This window comes from Entelurus aequoreus, linkage group LG20 (assembly GCF_033978785.1).
Source record: "Entelurus aequoreus isolate RoL-2023_Sb linkage group LG20, RoL_Eaeq_v1.1, whole genome shotgun sequence".
NCBI classification, from domain to species: Eukaryota; Metazoa; Chordata; class Actinopteri; order Syngnathiformes; family Syngnathidae; genus Entelurus; species Entelurus aequoreus.
This window is the reverse complement of record NC_084750.1, coordinates 17,673,368-17,694,506: the sequence shown is the minus strand read 5'-3', so window position 1 is coordinate 17,694,506 and position 21,139 is coordinate 17,673,368. Positions and strand designations below refer to the sequence as shown.

General features: G+C 35.6%; 1 protein-coding gene across 1 annotated transcript; it reads left to right on the top strand.

Annotated features, from left to right (window-relative positions):
- Positions 1-2,467: 2,467 nt before the first annotated feature.
- Positions 2,468-8,406, top strand: si:dkey-211g8.9 (free fatty acid receptor 3). Its single transcript, XM_062028835.1, has 2 exons — positions 2,468-2,692; positions 7,063-8,406. Exon 2 carries the CDS (start codon positions 7,122-7,124, stop codon positions 8,106-8,108), a length of 987 nt encoding a protein of 328 aa, XP_061884819.1. The 5' UTR covers positions 2,468-2,692; positions 7,063-7,121; the 3' UTR covers positions 8,109-8,406.
- Positions 8,407-21,139: the final 12,733 nt, after the last annotated feature.

The window sequence follows — 21,139 nt, the reverse complement described above, 5'->3', positions numbered from 1 at the left end:
AAATACTCCAAACTGCAAGCAAGCACTAATAAATAGAGTGTAAAATGTACCGGTTTACATAGCTAACAGCCAGTGTTGGGACTTTGTAACGCGTTACTGTAACGCCGTTAGTTTCGGCGGTAACTAGTAGTCTAACGCGTTATTTTTTATATTCAGTAACTCAGTTACCGTTACTACATGATGCGTTACTGCGTTATTTTACGTTATTTTTTGTGTAGTATTGGATAAAATCAGAAGATCTGAGTGTGATTTATTGGAGCGCTGCAGTGTCGTCCTTCTGATTCTTCCTGTCTCACAACCGGGACAAGAGAATTGGCACTGTGTGTGTGTGTGGGTGTGGTGAGGGAAGGGGAGGGGGCGTGTCTGTGTTTACTAACAAGACATCATGGTGGAGCTGAAGCCGAGTTTCTTAACATGGAGATATTCTAGACTGACCATGCGTCCTCTTTTCCCCGGACATGTCTTCTTTTGCGGGGCTGTCTGGGCGGAGTTTCTTAAATGCCTCAAATGTCTGGCATTTTGAGTTAGGGTTGCGTGTATTTTCAATGTACGTTCAGGGTTAAGAAGGTTTTTTTTTGTCCTGTCCAGCTTCTCAGGCAAATCATATAGTACAGTGGTCCCCAACCACCGGGCCGCGGCCCGGTACCGGTCCGGGGACCGATTGGTACCGGGCCGCACAAGAAATAAAAAATAAAAAAATAAAAAAATATATTTTTTTTTTAATTAAATCAACATAAAAAACACAATATATACGTTATATATCAACATAGATCAATACAGTCTGCAGGTATACAGTCCGTAAGCCCACATGATTGTATTTCTTTATGGGGGGAAAAAAAAAAAAAAAAAAAAAATTTTTAAATACACCCCCCCTCCCCTCCCCCCACCGGTCCGTGGGACAAATTTTCTAGCGTTGACCGGTCCGCAGCTACAAAAAGGTTGGGGACCACTGATATAGTAGATGTAGATGCCCATATCGGCTGTGCAGATTTACTTTACAAAAGAGAAGTGTAGGATACTTCTCTTGTTGCCTTATTTGTATTTGACTTTATTAAATGTATTTATATTATCGTTTGGTGCAGCCGGGCCGGAGCAGGAGGGGATAGAAAGAGGAAAAAAAGGAAGACAGAGGGGGGAATTGTGGGGACAAGAGGGGGATTAGACAGAGAGACAAAAACAACAACAGCAAACACAACAACAACAATAGAGCAACATCAGCAAATACTACATGTACAAATATGATGGTAAAAGTAATAGCAAATAAGCAGTTAGCGAAAAAATAAAAAATAATACAGAAATGACAATGGGCATTATTACACTAAAAATGGAGCAATACGAATACCAATAGAAATAGTGCTATTGATAATAAACAATACCAATACTTTACCTTTATTATCAACAATACAGTTGTTCAAAGGCAACAATACATATACGTAATGCTAACTTGAGAAACGAAAGAATGCAGAAAAATGGAGGGGAAGAAAGAGAAGCAACCTACATTAATCTTGTAGATTGTTATAGTAACAATAGGTTAAGCTTTGTCAGTGTGCCATGTGTTATACCCAGTTTACCCTAGGGCAACAACGTTAATATATGTTTGATGAAACCTGATTATGTGCATGAGTGTATGTGTGCATATGTACTTGTATATGTACAGTATGTGTATATGTGTGTTTGTACAGTGAATGTATATGTACAGTATGTGTATATGTGTGTTTGTACAGTGAATGTATATGTACAGTATGTGTATATGTGTGTTTGTACAGTGAATGTATATGTATAGTATGTGTATGTGTGTGTTTGTACAGTGAATGTATATGTACAGTATGTGTATATGTGTGTTTGTACAGTGAACGTGTATGTATAGTATGTGTATGTGTGTTTGTACAGTGAATGTATATGTACAGTATGTGTATACAGTATGTGTGTTTGTACAGTGAGTGTATATGTACAGTATGTGTATATGTATGTTTGTACAGTGAATGTATATGTACGGTATGTGTATGTTTGTATAATGATTGTGCGTGTGGAAGTACAAACTTTGAGTGTGTAAATATGTACTGTATTTGTATATGTATGTGGGAGCGTAAGTACCTATGTATGTGTGTATGTATGTTTGTGAGTACATGTGAATTTGTATGTACAATACATTTGACTCCCAGTGTGTGCGGGAGCCAGAGTACGGCCCCAGCCTCCCCGAGAGCCCAACCCACAAACAGTAGGTGTGGTGCCCAGGGAACCAGGGACCACCGCCCCCACGCAGCCAAGCCGGACAGCGACAGGAACCCAAGAGGCCGGCCCACCGCGCCGCCCACAAGGGCCAGCAGCAAACCGCAGACAGACGCACCCGGCAGAGGACAAGGCACGAGAAAAGCAGGGGACAGCCAGACCCCGAGCCAGCGAGAGACCACACCCCACATGGGCAGAAAGGCGGGACGCCCCGCCCGAGGGGCCTGAAGAACCCCCGCAACCGGACAGGAAGACCGCCCCCGCCCCACCGGCAACCGGGCCCCCACGAGCCCACCCCCCACCCCCGGAGAGCGCGGCGAGTCCAGCCCCCGGCCACCCCACCCAAGTTGGCCGCCACAGGACCACCCAGCACGGGGCCACGGGAACCACCCACCCCACCCGCAGGGACCCCAACGATGGAGATGGAACAACCAGCAACCGCCCCGCCGAGTCCCCCCCTGAGGTAGGGGGGAAAAATAAATAAATAAATAAATAATATTGATAAAATATATTAAAAAATTAAAATAAATAAATAATTAAATCTATTTAAAAAAAAAAAAAAAGAATTAAAAGAAGATCACAGACATGCTGACACACAAGGTCACTACCCCAATAAAAAAAAAATAAATAAAAAAAAATAATAATAATAATTTAAAAAAAAAAAATATATATATATATATATATATATATATATATATATATATATATATATATATATATATATATATATATATATATATATTATAAATAAATAAAATAGACAAATAAAAAATGTGTGTGTGTATATATATATATATACGTTTATGAATTTTTATTTTTTTATATATATATAAAAAAAATATATATATACGTATTTTTTTTTTATAAATAAAAAAAATATTTTTTATATATATACTACCGTTCAAAAGTTTGGGGTCACCCAATCAATTTTGTGGAACAGCCTTCATTTCTAAGAACAAGAATAGACTGTTGAGTTTCAGATGAAAGTTCTCTTTTTCTGGCCAATTTAAGCGTTTAATTGACCCCACAAATGTGATGCTCCAGAAACTCAATCTGCTCAAAGGAAGGTCACTTTTGTAGCGTCTGTAACGAGCTAAACTGTTTTCAGATGTGTGAACATGATTGCACAAGGGTTTTCTAATCATCAATTAGCCTTCTGAGCCAATGAGCAAACACATTGTACCATTAGAACACTGGAGTGATAGTTGCTGGGAATGGGCCTCTATACACCTATGTAGATATTGCACCAAAAACCAGACATTTGCAGCTAGAATAGTCATTTACCACATTAGCAATGTATAGAGTGTATTTCTTTAAAGTTAAGACTAGTTTAAAGTTATCTTCATTGAAAAGTACAGTGCTTTTCCTTCAAAAATAAGGACATTTCAATGTGACCCCAAACTTTTGAACGGTAGTATATATATATATATATATATATATATATATATATATATATATATTAATATATATTATAGTGACCTTATTCTGACCATAGAAATAGTGTAGGGTGTGAATTTAAAAACACAGCACGGGACTTTGAAATTGTTGGAGGTCCACAAGTAAATGTTCTGTCAGTTGTATACGCAAACATTTTTTTTTACAGTCATTAAATAAGTACCTTTGGATTTTAATTTAAAAAACAAAAACAGACCTAAAATATTTTCTTTGCTGAACTCCACCATGAAATATTACAAGTTCAGTCAGCATGTTAGTAAAATAAACAAACCTATTTTTTTATACTGACAGTAAAAATGGGATATGAAGGGAAAATAACAGAAAAAGACTCAAAATATTTTCTTGTGGAACTCCAACATAAAATTATACAATTTTAGTCAGCTGTATTAATTAAAAACATATATTTTCTTAAAGGGACCTGACAATACCAATGGGATGAGAATTAAAAAAACAAAACAGAAGGGGGCTCAGAACATTTACTTGTGGAACTCAAACATGAAATATTACACTTTATTTTTTTTTGGTGGCTTTACTCACAATAACAATAGGATGTGAAATTAAAAACAACAAAAACAAAAGGAGACCCAAAACAAATCCTTGTGAAACTCAAAGGGGAAGTTATATCATTTTAGTCAGCTCTATTAGTTAAAAATAAAGATGTATTTTCTTCAATAACAATGGGATAAGAACAACAACAAAAAAATGAAAGGGGCCCAAAACATTATATTGTGGAATTCCAAAATGTAATTTTACAATTTCAGTCATCTGTATTAATAATAATGATAATGATAATAAGATGCATTTTCTTCAATAGTATAGCAACATTAAAAAAATAAAATAAAATGTGGCCCAAAAAATGTGTGGATAATGAAATATTATTACAATTTCAGTCAGCATTGTTAGTCATAAAAAACAACAAAAACATTATCATGTCAATAAAATACAATAAAAAAAACAGAAGGGGAGACAAAAGATTTCCTTGTGGAAGTCCAAAAGTACTACTGTATTTTTACAATTTCATTGAACTGGACTGAATAATCAATACAGTACTTAAATAGTGTTATTTGTTATATTTATAGAATAATATATTAATAATAATCAAGTAATTAAAATATATTTAGAATTAATAACATTATATACAGAAAATATTTGTGTATTGCACTGAAAAAAGTCAGTGTTCAAAAACAAGAAAAGAAAATACAAAAATTTGGGGTATTTTATTTGAACTAAGCAAAATTATCTGCCAATAGAACAAGAACATTTGGCTTGTCAAGACTTTCCAAAACAAGTAAAATTATCTAACCTTAATTAACCCAAAAATACCTTAAAATAAGTATATTATCACTAATAACAACTGTACTACTATATGAGTACGTATTTTCTATTGTTTCGTTGAAAATAAAACAGCAAAGTCCATTTGGCTGTCATCTGTTTTAATTATGAGACACAATTGTGTCAAAGTCATGATTTTTTTTTTTCATGCTTGAAATAAGAAATGATTACTTTCAAAAAGTAGTTTAATACTTGTGAGTGTTGATGACACAGCTTTGCAACACTTGATATTCTAGTTTCAAGCATGTTTTACTCAATATAGGTCATCAAATCTCAGCAACAAGCTGTAATATCTTACTGAGATCATTTAGGACCAAAACCCTTAAAACAAGTAAAACACTCGAACATAAAATCTGCTTAGTGAGAAGAATGATCTTATCAGACAGAAAATAAGCAAATATCACCCTTATTTGAGATATGTCATCTTACTTAGATTTCAGTTTTTGCAGTGTGCATGGTTATTTATGTTTTAAAGGACGGCACTGCAAAAAGTGAAATCTAAGTAAGATGAAATATCTCAAATAAGGGTGATATTTGCTCATTTTCTGTCTGATAAGATCATTCTTCTCACTAAGCAGATTTTATGTTAGTATTTTACTTGTTTTAAGGGTTTTGGTCCTAAATGATCTCAGTAAGATATTACAGCTTGTTGCTGAGATGTGATGACTTATATTGAGTAAAACATGCTTGAAACTAGAATATCAACTGTTGCAAAGCTGTGTCATCAACACTCACAAGTATAAAACTACTTTTTTAAAGTAATCATTTCTTATTTCAAGCATGAAAAAAAAATCATGACTTTGACACAATTGTGTCTCATAATTAAAACGGATGACAGCCAAATGGACTTTGCTGTTTTATTTTCAATGAAACAATAGAACATACGTACTCATATAGTAGTACAGTTGGCACAGTACAGTAAACTGACAGTTAATATTTAAACATTTAACATTTGAAACAATTTTGAACAGAAATAGTTCATGCACATTCAGATAAATTCCTCAAAAATACAATAAAAACATTTTTGGCCTGGGGCCGGGCTGTATATATGCGCACTGATTGACTGAAAGAGCACGCACTTGGCGCGATGATGTCATGTTATCCATGGAAAAATGCATTTTTCGACAATATGATTTGCCTGAGCGGCTAGGAGACCCCGAGAGTAACAAGATGTTGCCTTGTTGCCTTTCCATTAAGAACAATAAATTAGCTTTTAGTATAAGTTTGCTGGTTTCAACAACTGTAATGCCGAGCGCATATCATTATGTCAACATAATGGCACTAGCATTTACTTAATTTAATAATATTTTTCAACAAATTTAGCAAAAAGGTCTCTTTTTTTTTCTACCAAGAAAAGTGCACTTGTTATTAGTGAGAATACTCTTATTTTAAGGTATTTTTGGGTTCATTGAGGTTTGCTAATTTTACTTGTTTTGGAAAGTCTCGACAAGTCGAATTTTCTTGTTCTATTGGCAGATAATTTTGCTTAGTTCAAATAAAATACCTGTTTTTGAACACTGACTTTTTGCAGTGTTCAGGAAATGTTCATTTTGTGATATAAATTTGCAGAAAGTTTTTGCATGTATTCTAAAAGTATTTATTGTACGTACAAGTAGGTTTGTTTTTGGAGTATTGTGGTGGAAAGTCAACACCGGCCTTGTTTTGCACGCCGTCCTCTTTGCAAAACATTTCCTGGTGTTTGCCGTCCTCCAATAAAACCCTCCTACTACGAATCCGCGCGTTTTCTGCTCCATTTACTCGTCTTTCCCTTGCGCCACGCCCCCCCCTGCCCTCGCTCTCACGCTCGCCGCCATAAAACCACGAGACGCCACAAACAAGTGGTTGCTGCACATTCGCTCCACCTTTATGACCCCCCCAGTCTTAATGATCGACTCTGACGGAATTATTCTGAATCATTTCACCCCGAGCTCCAGATGCTGCTCCGAGTAGGCAATTACGTTGGCCTGCTAAATGCCCCAATACTTCCGCGTGGGTGCGTGCGTCTTCTTATCTGCGTCCTGATGATGTGATCCTCCATCCGCACAGTTCTTCGGCGCGATGGCGACATGGATGAGACACCACTTTTGATCTGAGCTTTTCAAGCGATGCACGTGGCCGTCAAGGACTGCGTCTCTCTCTTCGTTTACTCCTTCACTTTCCTGCTGGGCCTCCCCGCCAACCTGCTGGTTCTCTTCGTGTACGCCCGCAAGGCCCGCAAGCGCGGTGCCACGCCCAATGTGGTCTACGCCCTCAACCTGTGCCTGGCCAACCTGGCGCTGGTGGCCTGGCTGCCCGTCAAGGCCCTGGAGACCGTGCTTCAGGACTGGATGCTGCCGGCCCCCGTCTGCCCCGTCTACAGCTTCTTCCTCTTCGCCTCGCTCTACGGGAGCTGCCTCTTCATCACGGCGGTGACCACGGGACGCTATCTCAGCATCGCCTTCCCCATTATTTACAAGCGATACCGCCGCGTTCGCATTTCCTGCTGCATCAGCGCTGCCCTGTGGGCTCTGGTGCTGCTCCACCTCGGCGTGGGCCTGGTGGCTGAAGGCGGAGCCAACTTTGTCTCCGTTAAAGACGACGCGGCGGCGTGCTACGACCACTTCAACGCCTCCCAGCTGGCCGTGCTGCTTCCCCTACGCCTGGAAATGGCCGTGGTCCTCTTCCTCCTGCCGCTGGCGGTGTCGTCCTTCTGCACGCTGCGCTGCGTCGCCCTGGTGTGGCGCTCCAACCTGCGGCCCGTGGGGAAGAGGCGAGTCCTCGCCGTGGCGCTCTCCACGCTGGCGGTGTTTGTGGTGTGCTACGCCCCCTATAACGCCTCGCACATGGTCGGTTTCGCCCTGTGGGAGAACGTGGAGTGGAGGACCTACGCCATGTTGACGAGTTCCTGCAACGTCTTCCTGGAGCCCGCCGTCATGCTGATGCTGTCACCCGCCGTGTCGAGGGGCTTCATGGGAAGGACGTGTGGGGGGCACAGCCAGTTCAGCCGCCGCGACGGGGGTCGCCATCGCTGCACGACCCCCAACACTGTGGCTAACGTCAGGTCCCCTGCGACAATCACTGAGGGGACTCAGGCTGGTGCTCTAAGTTCCTAAGACTAAGTTCCTCTGGCAAAGAGTAACAGGACTGAAAGTAACAGGAGTGAGTGTTGAGCACTTTTTTTTCCAACTCTAAATCCATTAAATAGATATTCAACTCCTCAAAATGTCCCATCATTTTTTTTTACAAAGAGTAACAGGACTGAAAGTAACAGGAGTGAGTGTGAAGCACTTTTTTTTTTACCAACTCTAAATCCATTAAATAGATATTCAACTCCTCAAAATGTCCCATCATTTTTTGTACAAAGAGTAAAAGGACTGAAAGTAACAGGAGTGAGTGTTGAGCACTTTTTTTTCCCAACTCTAAATCCATTAAATAGATATTCAACTCCTCAAAATGTCCCATCATTTTTTGTACAAAGAGTAACAGGACTGAAAGTAACAGGAGTGAGTGTGGAGCACTTTTTTTCCAACTCTAAATCCATTAAATAGATATTAAACTCCTCAAAATGTCCCATCATTTTTTGTACAAAGAGTAACAGGACTGAAAGTAACAGGAGTGAGTGTGAAGCACTTTTTTTCCAACTCTAAATCCATTAAATAGATATTAAACTCCTCAAAATGTCCCATCATTTTTTGTACAGAGAGTAACAGGACTGAAAGTAACAGGAGTGAGTGTGAAGCACTTTTTTTCCAACTCTAAATCCATTAAATAGATATTCAACTCCTCAAAATGTCACATCATTTTTTGTACAGAGAGTAACAGAACTGAAAGTAACAGGAGTGAGTGTGAAGCACTTTTTTTCCAACTCTAAATCCATTAAATAGATATTCAACTCCTCAAAATGTCCCATCATTTTTTGTACAAAGAGTAACAGGACTGAAAGTAACTGGAGTGAGTGTTGAGCACTTTTTTTTCAACTCTAAATCCATTAAATAGATATTCAACTCCTCAAAATGTCCCATCATTTTTTGTACAAAGAGTAACAGGACTGAAAGTAACAGGAGTGAGTGTGGAGCACTTTTTTTCCCAACTCTAAATCCATTAAATAGATATTCAACTCTTCAAAATGTCCCATCATTTTTTTTTACAAAGAGTAACAGGACTGAAAGTAACAGGAGTGAGTGTGAAGCACTTTTTTTTTAACCAACTCTAAATCCATTAAATAGATATTCAACTCCTCAAAATGTCCCATCATTTTTGTACAAAGAGTAACAAGACTGAAAGTAACAGGAGTGAGTGTGAAGCACTTTTTTTTTACCAACTCTAAATCCATTAAATAGATATTCAACTCCTCAAAATGTCCCATCATTTTTTGTACAAAGAGTAACAGGACTGAAAGTAACAGGAGTGAGTGTTGAGCACTTTTTTTCCCAACTCTAAATCCATTAAATAGATATTCAACTCCTCAAAATGTCCCATCATTTTTTGTACAAAGAGTAACAGGACTGAAAGTAACAGGAGTGAGTGTGGAGCACTTTTTTTTCCAACTCTAAATCCATTAAATAGATATTCAACTCCTCAAAATGTCCCATCATTTTTTTTACAAAGAGTAACAGGACTGAAAGTAACAGGAGTGAGTGTGAAGCACTTTTTTTTACCAACTCTAAATCCATTAAATAGATATTCAACTCCTCAAAATGTCCCATCATTTTTTGTACAAAGAGTAACAAGACTGAAAGTAACAGGAGTGAGTGTGAAGCACTTTTTTTTACCAACTCTAAATCCATTAAATAGATATTAAACTCCTCAAAATGTCCCATCATTTTTTGTACAGAGAGTAACAGGACTGAAAGTAACAGGAGTGAGTGTGAAGCACTTTTTTTTACCAACTCTAAATCCATTAAATAGATATTAAACTCCTCAAAATGTCCCATCATTTTTTGTACAGAGAGTAACAGGACTGAAAGTAACAGGAGTGAGTGTGAAGCACTTTTTTTTACCAACTCTAAATCCATTAAATAGATATTCAACTCCTCAAAATGTCCCATCATTTTTTGTACAAAGAGTAACAGGACTGAAAGTAACAGGAGTGAGTGTTGAGCACTTTTTTTTCCAACTCTAAATCCATTAAATAGATATTCAACTCCTCAAAATGTCCCATCATTTTTTGTACAAAGAGTAACAGGACTGAAAGTAACAGGAGTGAGTGTTGAGCACTTTTTTTTCCAACTCTAAATCCATTAAATAGATATTCAACTCCTCAAAATGTCCCATCATTTTTTGTACAAAGAGTAACAGGACTGAAAGTAACAGGAGTGAGTGTTGAGCACTTTTTTTTCCAACTCTAAATCCATTAAATAGATATTCAACTCCTCAAAATGTCCCATCATTTTTTTTTACAAAGAGTAACAGGACTGAAAGTAACAGGAGTGAGTGTGAAGCACTTTTTTTTTACCAACTCTAAATCCATTAAATAGATATTCAAGTCCTCAAAATGTCCCATCATTTTTGTACAAAGAGTAACAAGACTGAAAGTAACAGGAGTGAGTGTGAAGCACTTTTTTTTACCAACTCTAAATCCATTAAATAGATATTAAACACCTCAAAATGTCCCATCATTTTTTGTACAAAGAGTAACAGGACTGAAAGTAATAGGAGTGAGTGTTGAGCACTTTTTTTTCCAACTCTAAATCCATTAAATAGATATTCAACTCCTCAAAATGTCCCATCATTTTTTTTACAAAGAGTAACAGGACTGAAAGTAACAGGAGTGAGTGTGAAGCACTTTTTTTTTTACCAACTCTAAATCCATTAAATAGATATTCAACTCCTCAAAATGTCCCATCATTTTTGTACAAAGAGTAACAAGACTGAAAGTAACAGGAGTGAGTGTGAAGCACTTTTTTTTTACCAACTCTAAATCCATTAAATAGATATTCAACTCCTCAAAATGTCCCATCATTTTTTGTACAAAGAGTAACAGGACTGAAAGTAACAGGAGTGAGTGTTGAGCACTTTTTTTCCCAACTCTAAATCCATTAAATAGATATTCAACTCCTCAAAATGTCCCATCATTTTTTGTACAAAGAGTAACAGGACTGAAAGTAACAGGAGTGAGTGTGGAGCACTTTTTTTTCCAACTCTAAATCCATTAAATAGATATTCAACTCCTCAAAATGTCCCATCATTTTTTTTTACAAAGAGTAACAGGACTGAAAGTAACAGGAGTGAGTGTGAAGCACTTTTTTTTACCAACTCTAAATCCATTAAATAGATATTCAACTCCTCAAAATGTCCCATCATTTTTTGTACAAAGAGTAACAAGACTGAAAGTAACAGGAGTGAGTGTGAAGCACTTTTTTTTTTACCAACTCTAAATCCATTAAATAGATATTAAACTCCTCAAAATGTCCCATCATTTTTTGTACAGAGAGTAACAGGACTGAAAGTAACAGGAGTGAGTGTGAAGCACTTTTTTTACCAACTCTAAATCCATTAAATAGATATTAAACTCCTCAAAATGTCCCATCATTTTTTGTACAGAGAGTAACAGGACTGAAAGTAACAGGAGTGAGTGTTGAGCACTTTTTTTTCCAACTCTAAATCCATTAAATAGATATTCAACTCCTCAAAATGTCCCATCATTTTTTTTTACAAAGAGTAACAGGACTGAAAGTAACAGGAGTGAGTGTGAAGCACTTTTTTTTTTTTACCAACTCTAAATCCATTAAATAGATATTCAACTCCTCAAAATGTCCCATCATTTTTTGTACAAAGAGTAACAGGACTGAAAGTAACAGGAGTGAGTGTGAAGCACTTTTTTTTACCAACTCTAAATCCATTAAATAGATATTCAACTCCTCAAAATGTCCCATCATTTTTTTTTACAAAGAGTAACAGGACTGAAAGTAACAGGAGTGAGTGTGAAGCACTTTTTTTTTTTCCCAACTCTAAATCCATTAAATAGATATTCAACTCCTCAAAATGTCCCATCATTTTTTGTACAAAGAGTAACAGGACTGAAAGTAACAGGAGTGAGTGTGGAGCACTTTTTTTTCCAACTCTAAATCCATTAAATAGATATTCAACTCCTCAAAATGTCCCATCATTTTTTGTACAAAGAGTAACAGGACTGAAAGTAACAGGAGTGAGTGTTGAGCACTTTTTTTTCCAACTCTAAATCCATTAAATAGATATTCAACTCCTCAAAATGTCCCATCATTTTTTTTTACAAAGAGTAACAGGACTGAAAGTAACAGGAGTGAGTGTGGAGCACTTTTTTTTTTACCAACTCTAAATCCATTAAATAGATATTCAACTCCTCAAAATGTCCCATCATTTTTTGTACAAAGAGTAACAGGACTGAAAGTAACAGGAGTGAGTGTGAAGCACTTTTTTTTACCAACTCTAAATCCATTAAATAGATATTCAACTCCTCAAAATGTCCCATCATTTTTTTTTTACAAAGAGTAACAGGACTGAAAGTAACAGGAGTGAGTGTGAAGCACTTTTTTTTTTTTACCAACTCTAAATCCATTAAATAGATATTAAACTCCTCAAAATGTCCCATCATTTTTTGTACAGAGAGTAACAGGACTGAAAGTAACAGGAGTGAGTGTTGAGCACTTTTTTTCCAACTCTAAATCCATTAAATAGATATTCAACTCCTCAAAATGTCCCATCATTTTTTGTACAAAGAGTAACAGGACTGAAAGTAACAGGAGTGAGTGTGAAGCACTTTTTTTTTACCAACTCTAAATCCATTAAATAGATATTCAACTCCTCAAAATGTCCCATCATTTTTTGTACAAAGAGTAACAGGACTGAAAGTAACAGGAGTGAGTGTGGAGCACTTTTTTTTCCAGCTCTAAATCCATTAAATAGATATTCAACTCCTCAAAATGTCCCATCATTTTTTGTACAAAGAGTAACAGGACTGAAAGTAACAGGAGTGAGTGTGGAGCACTTTTTTACCAACTCTAAATCCATTAAATAGATATTCAACTCCTCAAAATGTCCCATCATTTTTTTTTTACAAAGAGTAACAGGACTGAAAGTAACAAGAGTGAGTGTGGAGCACTTTTTTTCCAACTCTAAATCCATTAAATAGATATTCAACTCCTCAAAATGTCCCATCATTTTTTGTACAAAGAGTAACAGGACTGAAAGTAACAGGAGTGAGTGTGAAGCACTTTTTTACCAACTCTAAATCCATTAAATAGATATTCACCTCCTCAAAATGTCCCATCATTTTCTGTACAAAGAGTAACAGGACTGAAAGTAACAGGAGTGAGTGTTGAGCACTTTTTTTTCCAACTCTAAATCCATTAAATAGATATTCAACTCCTCAAAATGTCCCATCATTTTTTGTACAAAGAGTAACATGACTGAAAGTAACAGGAGTGAGTGTGAAGCACTTTTTTACCAACTCTAAATCCATTAAATAGATATTCAACTCCTCAAAATGTCCCATCATTTTTTGTACAAAGAGTAACAGGACTGAAAGTAACAGGAGTGAGTGTGGAGCACTTTTTTTTCCAACTCTAAATCCATTAAATAGATATTCAACTCCTCAAAATGTCCCATCATTTTTTGTACAAAGAGTAACAGGACTGAAAGTAACAGGAGTGAGTGTTGAGCACTTTTTTTTCCAACTCTAAATCCATTAAATAGATATTCAACTCCTCAAAATGTCCCATCATTTTTTTTTACAAAGAGTAACAGGACTGAAAGTAACAGGAGTGAGTGTGAAGCACTTTTTTTTTTACCAACTCTAAATCCATTAAATAGATATTCAACTCCTCAAAATGTCCCATCATTTTTTGTACAAAGAGTAAAAGGACTGAAAGTAACAGGAGTGAGTGTTGAGCACTTTTTTTTCCCAACTCTAAATCCATTAAATAGATATTCAACTCCTCAAAATGTCCCATCATTTTTTGTACAAAGAGTAACAGGACTGAAAGTAACAGGAGTGAGTGTGGAGCACTTTTTTTCCAACTCTAAATCCATTAAATAGATATTAAACTCCTCAAAATGTCCCATCATTTTTTGTACAAAGAGTAACAGGACTGAAAGTAACAGGAGTGAGTGTGAAGCACTTTTTTTCCAACTCTAAATCCATTAAATAGATATTAAACTCCTCAAAATGTCCCATCATTTTTTGTACAGAGAGTAACAGGACTGAAAGTAACAGGAGTGAGTGTGAAGCACTTTTTTTCCAACTCTAAATCCATTAAATAGATATTCAACTCCTCAAAATGTCACATCATTTTTTGTACAGAGAGTAACAGAACTGAAAGTAACAGGAGTGAGTGTGAAGCACTTTTTTTCCAACTCTAAATCCATTAAATAGATATTCAACTCCTCAAAATGTCCCATCATTTTTTGTACAAAGAGTAACAGGACTGAAAGTAACTGGAGTGAGTGTTGAGCACTTTTTTTTTCAACTCTAAATCCATTAAATAGATATTCAACTCCTCAAAATGTCCCATCATTTTTTGTACAAAGAGTAACAGGACTGAAAGTAACAGGAGTGAGTGTGGAGCACTTTTTTTCCCAACTCTAAATCCATTAAATAGATATTCAACTCCTCAAAATGTCCCATCATTTTTTTTACAAAGAGTAACAGGACTGAAAGTAACAGGAGTGAGTGTGAAGCACTTTTTTTTTAACCAACTCTAAATCCATTAAATAGATATTCAACTCCTCAAAATGTCCCATCATTTTTGTACAAAGAGTAACAAGACTGAAAGTAACAGGAGTGAGTGTGAAGCACTTTTTTTTTACCAACTCTAAATCCATTAAATAGATATTCAACTCCTCAAAATGTCCCATCATTTTTTGTACAAAGAGTAACAGGACTGAAAGTAACAGGAGTGAGTGTTGAGCACTTTTTTTCCCAACTCTAAATCCATTAAATAGATATTCAACTCCTCAAAATGTCCCATCATTTTTTGTACAAAGAGTAACAGGACTGAAAGTAACAGGAGTGAGTGTGGAGCACTTTTTTTTCCAACTCTAAATCCATTAAATAGATATTCAACTCCTCAAAATGTCCCATCATTTTTTTTACAAAGAGTAACAGGACTGAAAGTAACAGGAGTGAGTGTGAAGCACTTTTTTTTACCAACTCTAAATCCATTAAATAGATATTCAACTCCTCAAAATGTCCCATCATTTTTTGTACAAAGAGTAACAAGACTGAAAGTAACAGGAGTGAGTGTGAAGCACTTTTTTTTACCAACTCTAAATCCATTAAATAGATATTAAACTCCTCAAAATGTCCCATCATTTTTTGTACAGAGAGTAACAGGACTGAAAGTAACAGGAGTGAGTGTGAAGCACTTTTTTTTACCAACTCTAAATCCATTAAATAGATATTAAACTCCTCAAAATGTCCCATCATTTTTTGTACAGAGAGTAACAGGACTGAAAGTAACAGGAGTGAGTGTGAAGCACTTTTTTTTACCAACTCTAAATCCATTAAATAGATATTCAACTCCTCAAAATGTCCCATCATTTTTTGTACAAAGAGTAACAGGACTGAAAGTAACAGGAGTGAGTGTTGAGCACTTTTTTTTCCAACTCTAAATCCATTAAATAGATATTCAACTCCTCAAAATGTCCCATCATTTTTTGTACAAAGAGTAACAGGACTGAAAGTAACAGGAGTGAGTGTTGAGCACTTTTTTTTCCAACTCTAAATCCATTAAATAGATATTCAACTCCTCAAAATGTCCCATCATTTTTTGTACAAAGAGTAACAGGACTGAAAGTAACAGGAGTGAGTGTTGAGCACTTTTTTTTCCAACTCTAAATCCATTAAATAGATATTCAACTCCTCAAAATGTCCCATCATTTTTTTTTACAAAGAGTAACAGGACTGAAAGTAACAGGAGTGAGTGTGAAGCACTTTTTTTTTACCAACTCTAAATCCATTAAATAGATATTCAAGTCCTCAAAATGTCCCATCATTTTTGTACAAAGAGTAACAAGACTGAAAGTAACAGGAGTGAGTGTGAAGCACTTTTTTTTACCAACTCTAAATCCATTAAATAGATATTAAACACCTCAAAATGTCCCATCATTTTTTGTACAAAGAGTAACAGGACTGAAAGTAATAGGAGTGAGTGTTGAGCACTTTTTTTTCCAACTCTAAATCCATTAAATAGATATTCAACTCCTCAAAATGTCCCATCATTTTTTTTTACAAAGAGTAACAGGACTGAAAGTAACAGGAGTGAGTGTGAAGCACTTTTTTTTTTACCAACTCTAAATCCATTAAATAGATATTCAACTCCTCAAAATGTCCCATCATTTTTGTACAAAGAGTAACAAGACTGAAAGTAACAGGAGTGAGTGTGAAGCACTTTTTTTTTTACCAACTCTAAATCCATTAAATAGATATTCAACTCCTCAAAATGTCCCATCATTTTTTGTACAAAGAGTAACAGGACTGAAAGTAACAGGAGTGAGTGTTGAGCACTTTTTTTCCCAACTCTAAATCCATTAAATAGATATTCAACTCCTCAAAATGTCCCATCATTTTTTGTACAAAGAGTAACAGGACTGAAAGTAACAGGAGTGAGTGTGGAGCACTTTTTTTTCCAACTCTAAATCCATTAAATAGATATTCAACTCCTCAAAATGTCCCATCATTTTTTTTACAAAGAGTAACAGGACTGAAAGTAACAGGAGTGAGTGTGAAGCACTTTTTTTTACCAACTCTAAATCCATTAAATAGATATTCAACTCCTCAAAATGTCCCATCATTTTTTGTACAAAGAGTAACAAGACTGAAAGTAACAGGAGTGAGTGTGAAGCACTTTTTTTTTTACCAACTCTAAATCCATTAAATAGATATTAAACTCCTCAAAATGTCCCATCATTTTTTGTACAGAGAGTAACAGGACTGAAAGTAACAGGAGTGAGTGTGAAGCACTTTTTTTACCAACTCTAAATCCATTAAATAGATATTAAACTCCTCAAAATGTCCCATCATTTTTTGTACAGAGAGTAACAGGACTGAAAGTAACAGGAGTGAGTGTTGAGCACTTTTTTTTCCAACTCTAAATCCATTAAATAGATATTCAACTCCTCAAAATGTCCCATCATTTTTTTTTACAAAGAGTAACAGGACTGAAAGTAACAGGAGTGAGTGTGAAGCACTTTTTTTTTTTTTTACCAACTCTAAATCCATTAAATAGATATTCAACTCCTCAAAATGTCCCATCATTTTTTGTACAAAGAGTAACAGGACTGAAAGTAACAGGAGTGAGTGTGAAGCACTTTTTTTTACCAACTCTAAATCCATTAAATAGATATTCAACTCCTCAAAATGTCCCATCATTTTTTTTTACAAAGAGTAACAGGACTGAAAGTAACAGGAGTGAGTGTGAAGCACTTTTTTTTTTTTCCCAACTCTAAATCCATTAAATAGATATTCAACTCCTCAAAATGTCCCATCATTTTTTGTACAAAGAGTAACAGGACTGAAAGTAACAGGAGTGAGTGTGGAGCACTTTTTTTTTTACCAACTCTAAATCCATTAAATAGATATTCAACTCCTCAAAATGTCCCATCATTTTTTGTACAAAGAGTAACAGGACTGAAAGTAACAGGAGTGAGTGTGAAGCACTTTTTTTTACCAACTCTAAATCCATTAAATAGATATTCAACTCCTCAAAATGTCCCATCATTTTTTTTTACAAAGAGTAACAGGACTGAAAGTAACAGGAGTGAGTGTGAAGCACTTTTTTTTTTTTACCAACTCTAAATCCATTAAATAGATATTAAACTCCTCAAAATGTCCCATCATTTTTTGTACAGAGAGTAACAGGACTGAAAGTAACAGGAGTGAGTGTTGAGCACTTTTTTTCCAACTCTAAATCCATTAAATAGATATTCAACTCCTCAAAATGTCCCATCATTTTTTGTACAAAGAGTAACAGGACTGAAAGTAACAGGAGTGAGTGTGAAGCACTTTTTTTTTACCAACTCTAAATCCATTAAATAGATATTCAACTCCTCAAAATGTCCCATCATTTTTTGTACAAAGAGTAACAGGACTGAAAGTAACAGGAGTGAGTGTGGAGCACTTTTTTTTCCAGCTCTAAATCCATTAAATAGATATTCAACTCCTCAAAATGTCCCATCATTTTTTGTACAAAGAGTAACAGGACTGAAAGTAACAGGAGTGAGTGTGGAGCACTTTTTTACCAACTCTAAATCCATTAAATAGATATTCAACTCCTCAAAATGTCCCATCATTTTTTGTACAAAGAGTAACAGGACTGAAAGTAACAGGAGTGAGTGTGGAGCACTTTTTTTCCAACTCGAAATCCATTAAATAGATATTCAACTCCTCAAAATGTCCCATCATTTTTTGTACAAAGAGTAACAGGACTGAAAGTAACAGGAGTGAGTGTGAAGCACTTTTTTTTACCAACTCTAAATCCATTAAATAGATATTCAACTCCTCAAAATGTCCCATCATTTTTTTTTTACAAAGAGTAACAGGACTGAAAGTAACAAGAGTGAGTGTGGAGCACTTTTTTTCCAACTCTAAATCCATTAAATAGATATTCAACTCCTCAAAATGTCCCATCATTTTTTGTACAAAGAGTAACAGGACTGAAAGTAACAGGAGTGAGTGTGAAGCACTTTTTTACCAACTCTAAATCCATTAAATAGATATTCACCTCCTCAAAATGTCCCATCATTTTCTGTACAAAGAGTAACAGGACTGAAAGTAACAGGAGTGAGTGTTGAGCACTTTTTTTTCCAACTCTAAATCCATTAAATAGATATTCAACTCCTCAAAATGTCCCATCATTTTTTGTACAAAGAGTAACATGACTGAAAGTAACAGGAGTGAGTGTGAAGCACTTTTTTACCAACTCTAAATCCATTAAATAGATATTCAACTCCTCAAAATGTCCCATCATTTTTTGTACAAAGAGTAACAGGACTGAAAGTAACAGGAGTGAGTGTGGAGCACTTTTTTTTCCAACTCTAAATCCATTAAATAGATATTCAACTCCTCAAAATGTCCCATCATTTTTTGTACAAAGAGTAACAGGACTGAAAGTAACAGGAGTGAGTGTTGAGCACTTTTTTTTCCAACTCTAAATCCATTAAATAGATATTCAACTCCTCAAAATGTCCCATCATTTTTTTTTACAAAGAGTAACAGGACTGAAAGTAACAGGAGTGAGTGTGAAGCACTTTTTTTTTTACCAACTCTAAATCCATTAAATAGATATTCAACTCCTCAAAATGTCCCATCATTTTTGTACAAAGAGTAACAAGACTGAAAGTAACAGGAGTGAGTGTGAAGCACTTTTTTTTACCAACTCTAAATCCATTAAATAGATATTCAACTCCTCAAAATGTCCCATCATTTTTTGTACAAAGAGTAACAGGACTGAAAGTAACAGGAGTGAGTGTGGAGCACTTTTTTTCCAACTCTAAATCCATTAAATAGATATTAAACTCCTCAAAATGTCCCATCATTTTTTGTACGGAGAGTAACAGGACTGAAAGTAACAGGAGTGAGTGTGAAGCACTTTTTTTCCAACTCTAAATCCATTAAATAGATATTCAACTCCTCAAAATGTCCCATCATTTTTTGTACAAAGAGTAACAGGACTGAAAGTAACAGGAGTGAGTGTGGAGCACTTTTTTTCCAACTCTAAATCCATTAAATAGATATTCAACTCCTCAAAATGTCCCATCATTTTTTGTACAGAGAGTAACAGGACTGAAAGTAACAGGAGTGAGTGTGAAGCACTTTTTTTCCAACTCTAAATCCATTAAATAGATATTCAACTCCTCAAAATGTCCCATCATTTTTTTTTACAAAGAGTAACAGGACTGAAAGTAACAGGAGTGAGTGTGAAGCACTTTTTTTTTTACCAACTCTAAATCCATTAAATAGATATTCAACTCCTCAAAATGTCCCATCATTTTTGTACAAAGAGTAACAAGACTGAAAGTAACAGGAGTGAGTGTGAAGCACTTTTTTTTTACCAACTCTAAATCCATTAAATAGATATTCAACTCCTCAAAATGTCCCATCATTTTTTGTACAAAGAGTAACAGGACTGAAAGTAACAGGAGTGAGTGTTGAGCACTTTTTTTCCCAACTCTAAATCCATTAAATAGATATTCAACTCCTCAAAATGTCCCATCATTTTTTGTACAAAGAGTAACAGGACTGAAAGTAACAGGAGTGAGTGTGGAGCACTTTTTTTTCCAACTCTAAATCCATTAAATAGATATTCAACTCCTCAAAATGTCCCATCATTTTTTTTACAAAGAGTAACAGGACTGAAAGTAACAGGAGTGAGTGTGAAGCACTTTTTTTTACCAACTCTAAATCCATTAAATAGATATTCAACTCCTCAAAATGTCCCATCATTTTTTGTACAAAGAGTAACAAGACTGAAAGTAACAGGAGTGAGTGTGAAGCACTTTTTTTTACCAACTCTAAATCCATTAAATAGATATTAAACTCCTCAAAATGTCCCATCATTTTTTGTACAGAGAGTAACAGGACTGAAAGTAACAGGAGTGAGTGTGAAGCACTTTTTTTTACCAACTCTAAATCCATTAAATAGATATTAAACTCCTCAAAATGTCCCATCATTTTTTGTACAGAGAGTAACAGGACTGAAAGTAACAGGAGTGAGTGTGAAGCACTTTTTTTTTACCAACTCTAAATCCATTAAATAGATATTCAACTCCTCAAAATGTCCCATCATTTTTTGTACAAAGAGTAACAGGACTGAAAGTAACAGGAGTGAGTGTTGAGCACTTTTTTTTCCAACTCTAAATCCATTAAATAGATATTCAACTCCTCAAAATGTCCCATCATTTTTTTTTACAAAGAGTAACAGGACTGAAAGTAACAGGAGTGAGTGTGGAGCACTTTTTTTTTTACCAACTCTAAATCCATTAAATAGATATTCAACTCCTCAAAATGTCCCATCATTTTTTGTACAAAGAGTAACAGGACTGAAAGTAACAGGAGTGAGTGTGAAGCACTTTTTTTTACCAACTCTAAATCCATTAAATAGATATTCAACTCCTCAAAATGTCCCATCATTTTTTTTTACAAAGAGTAACAGGACTGAAAGTAACA

Coding starts and splice junctions, on each gene's coding strand:
- si:dkey-211g8.9 (XM_062028835.1), top strand. CDS start 7,122: ATGCACGTGGCCGTCAAGGACTGCGTCTCTCTCTTCGTTTACTCCTTC.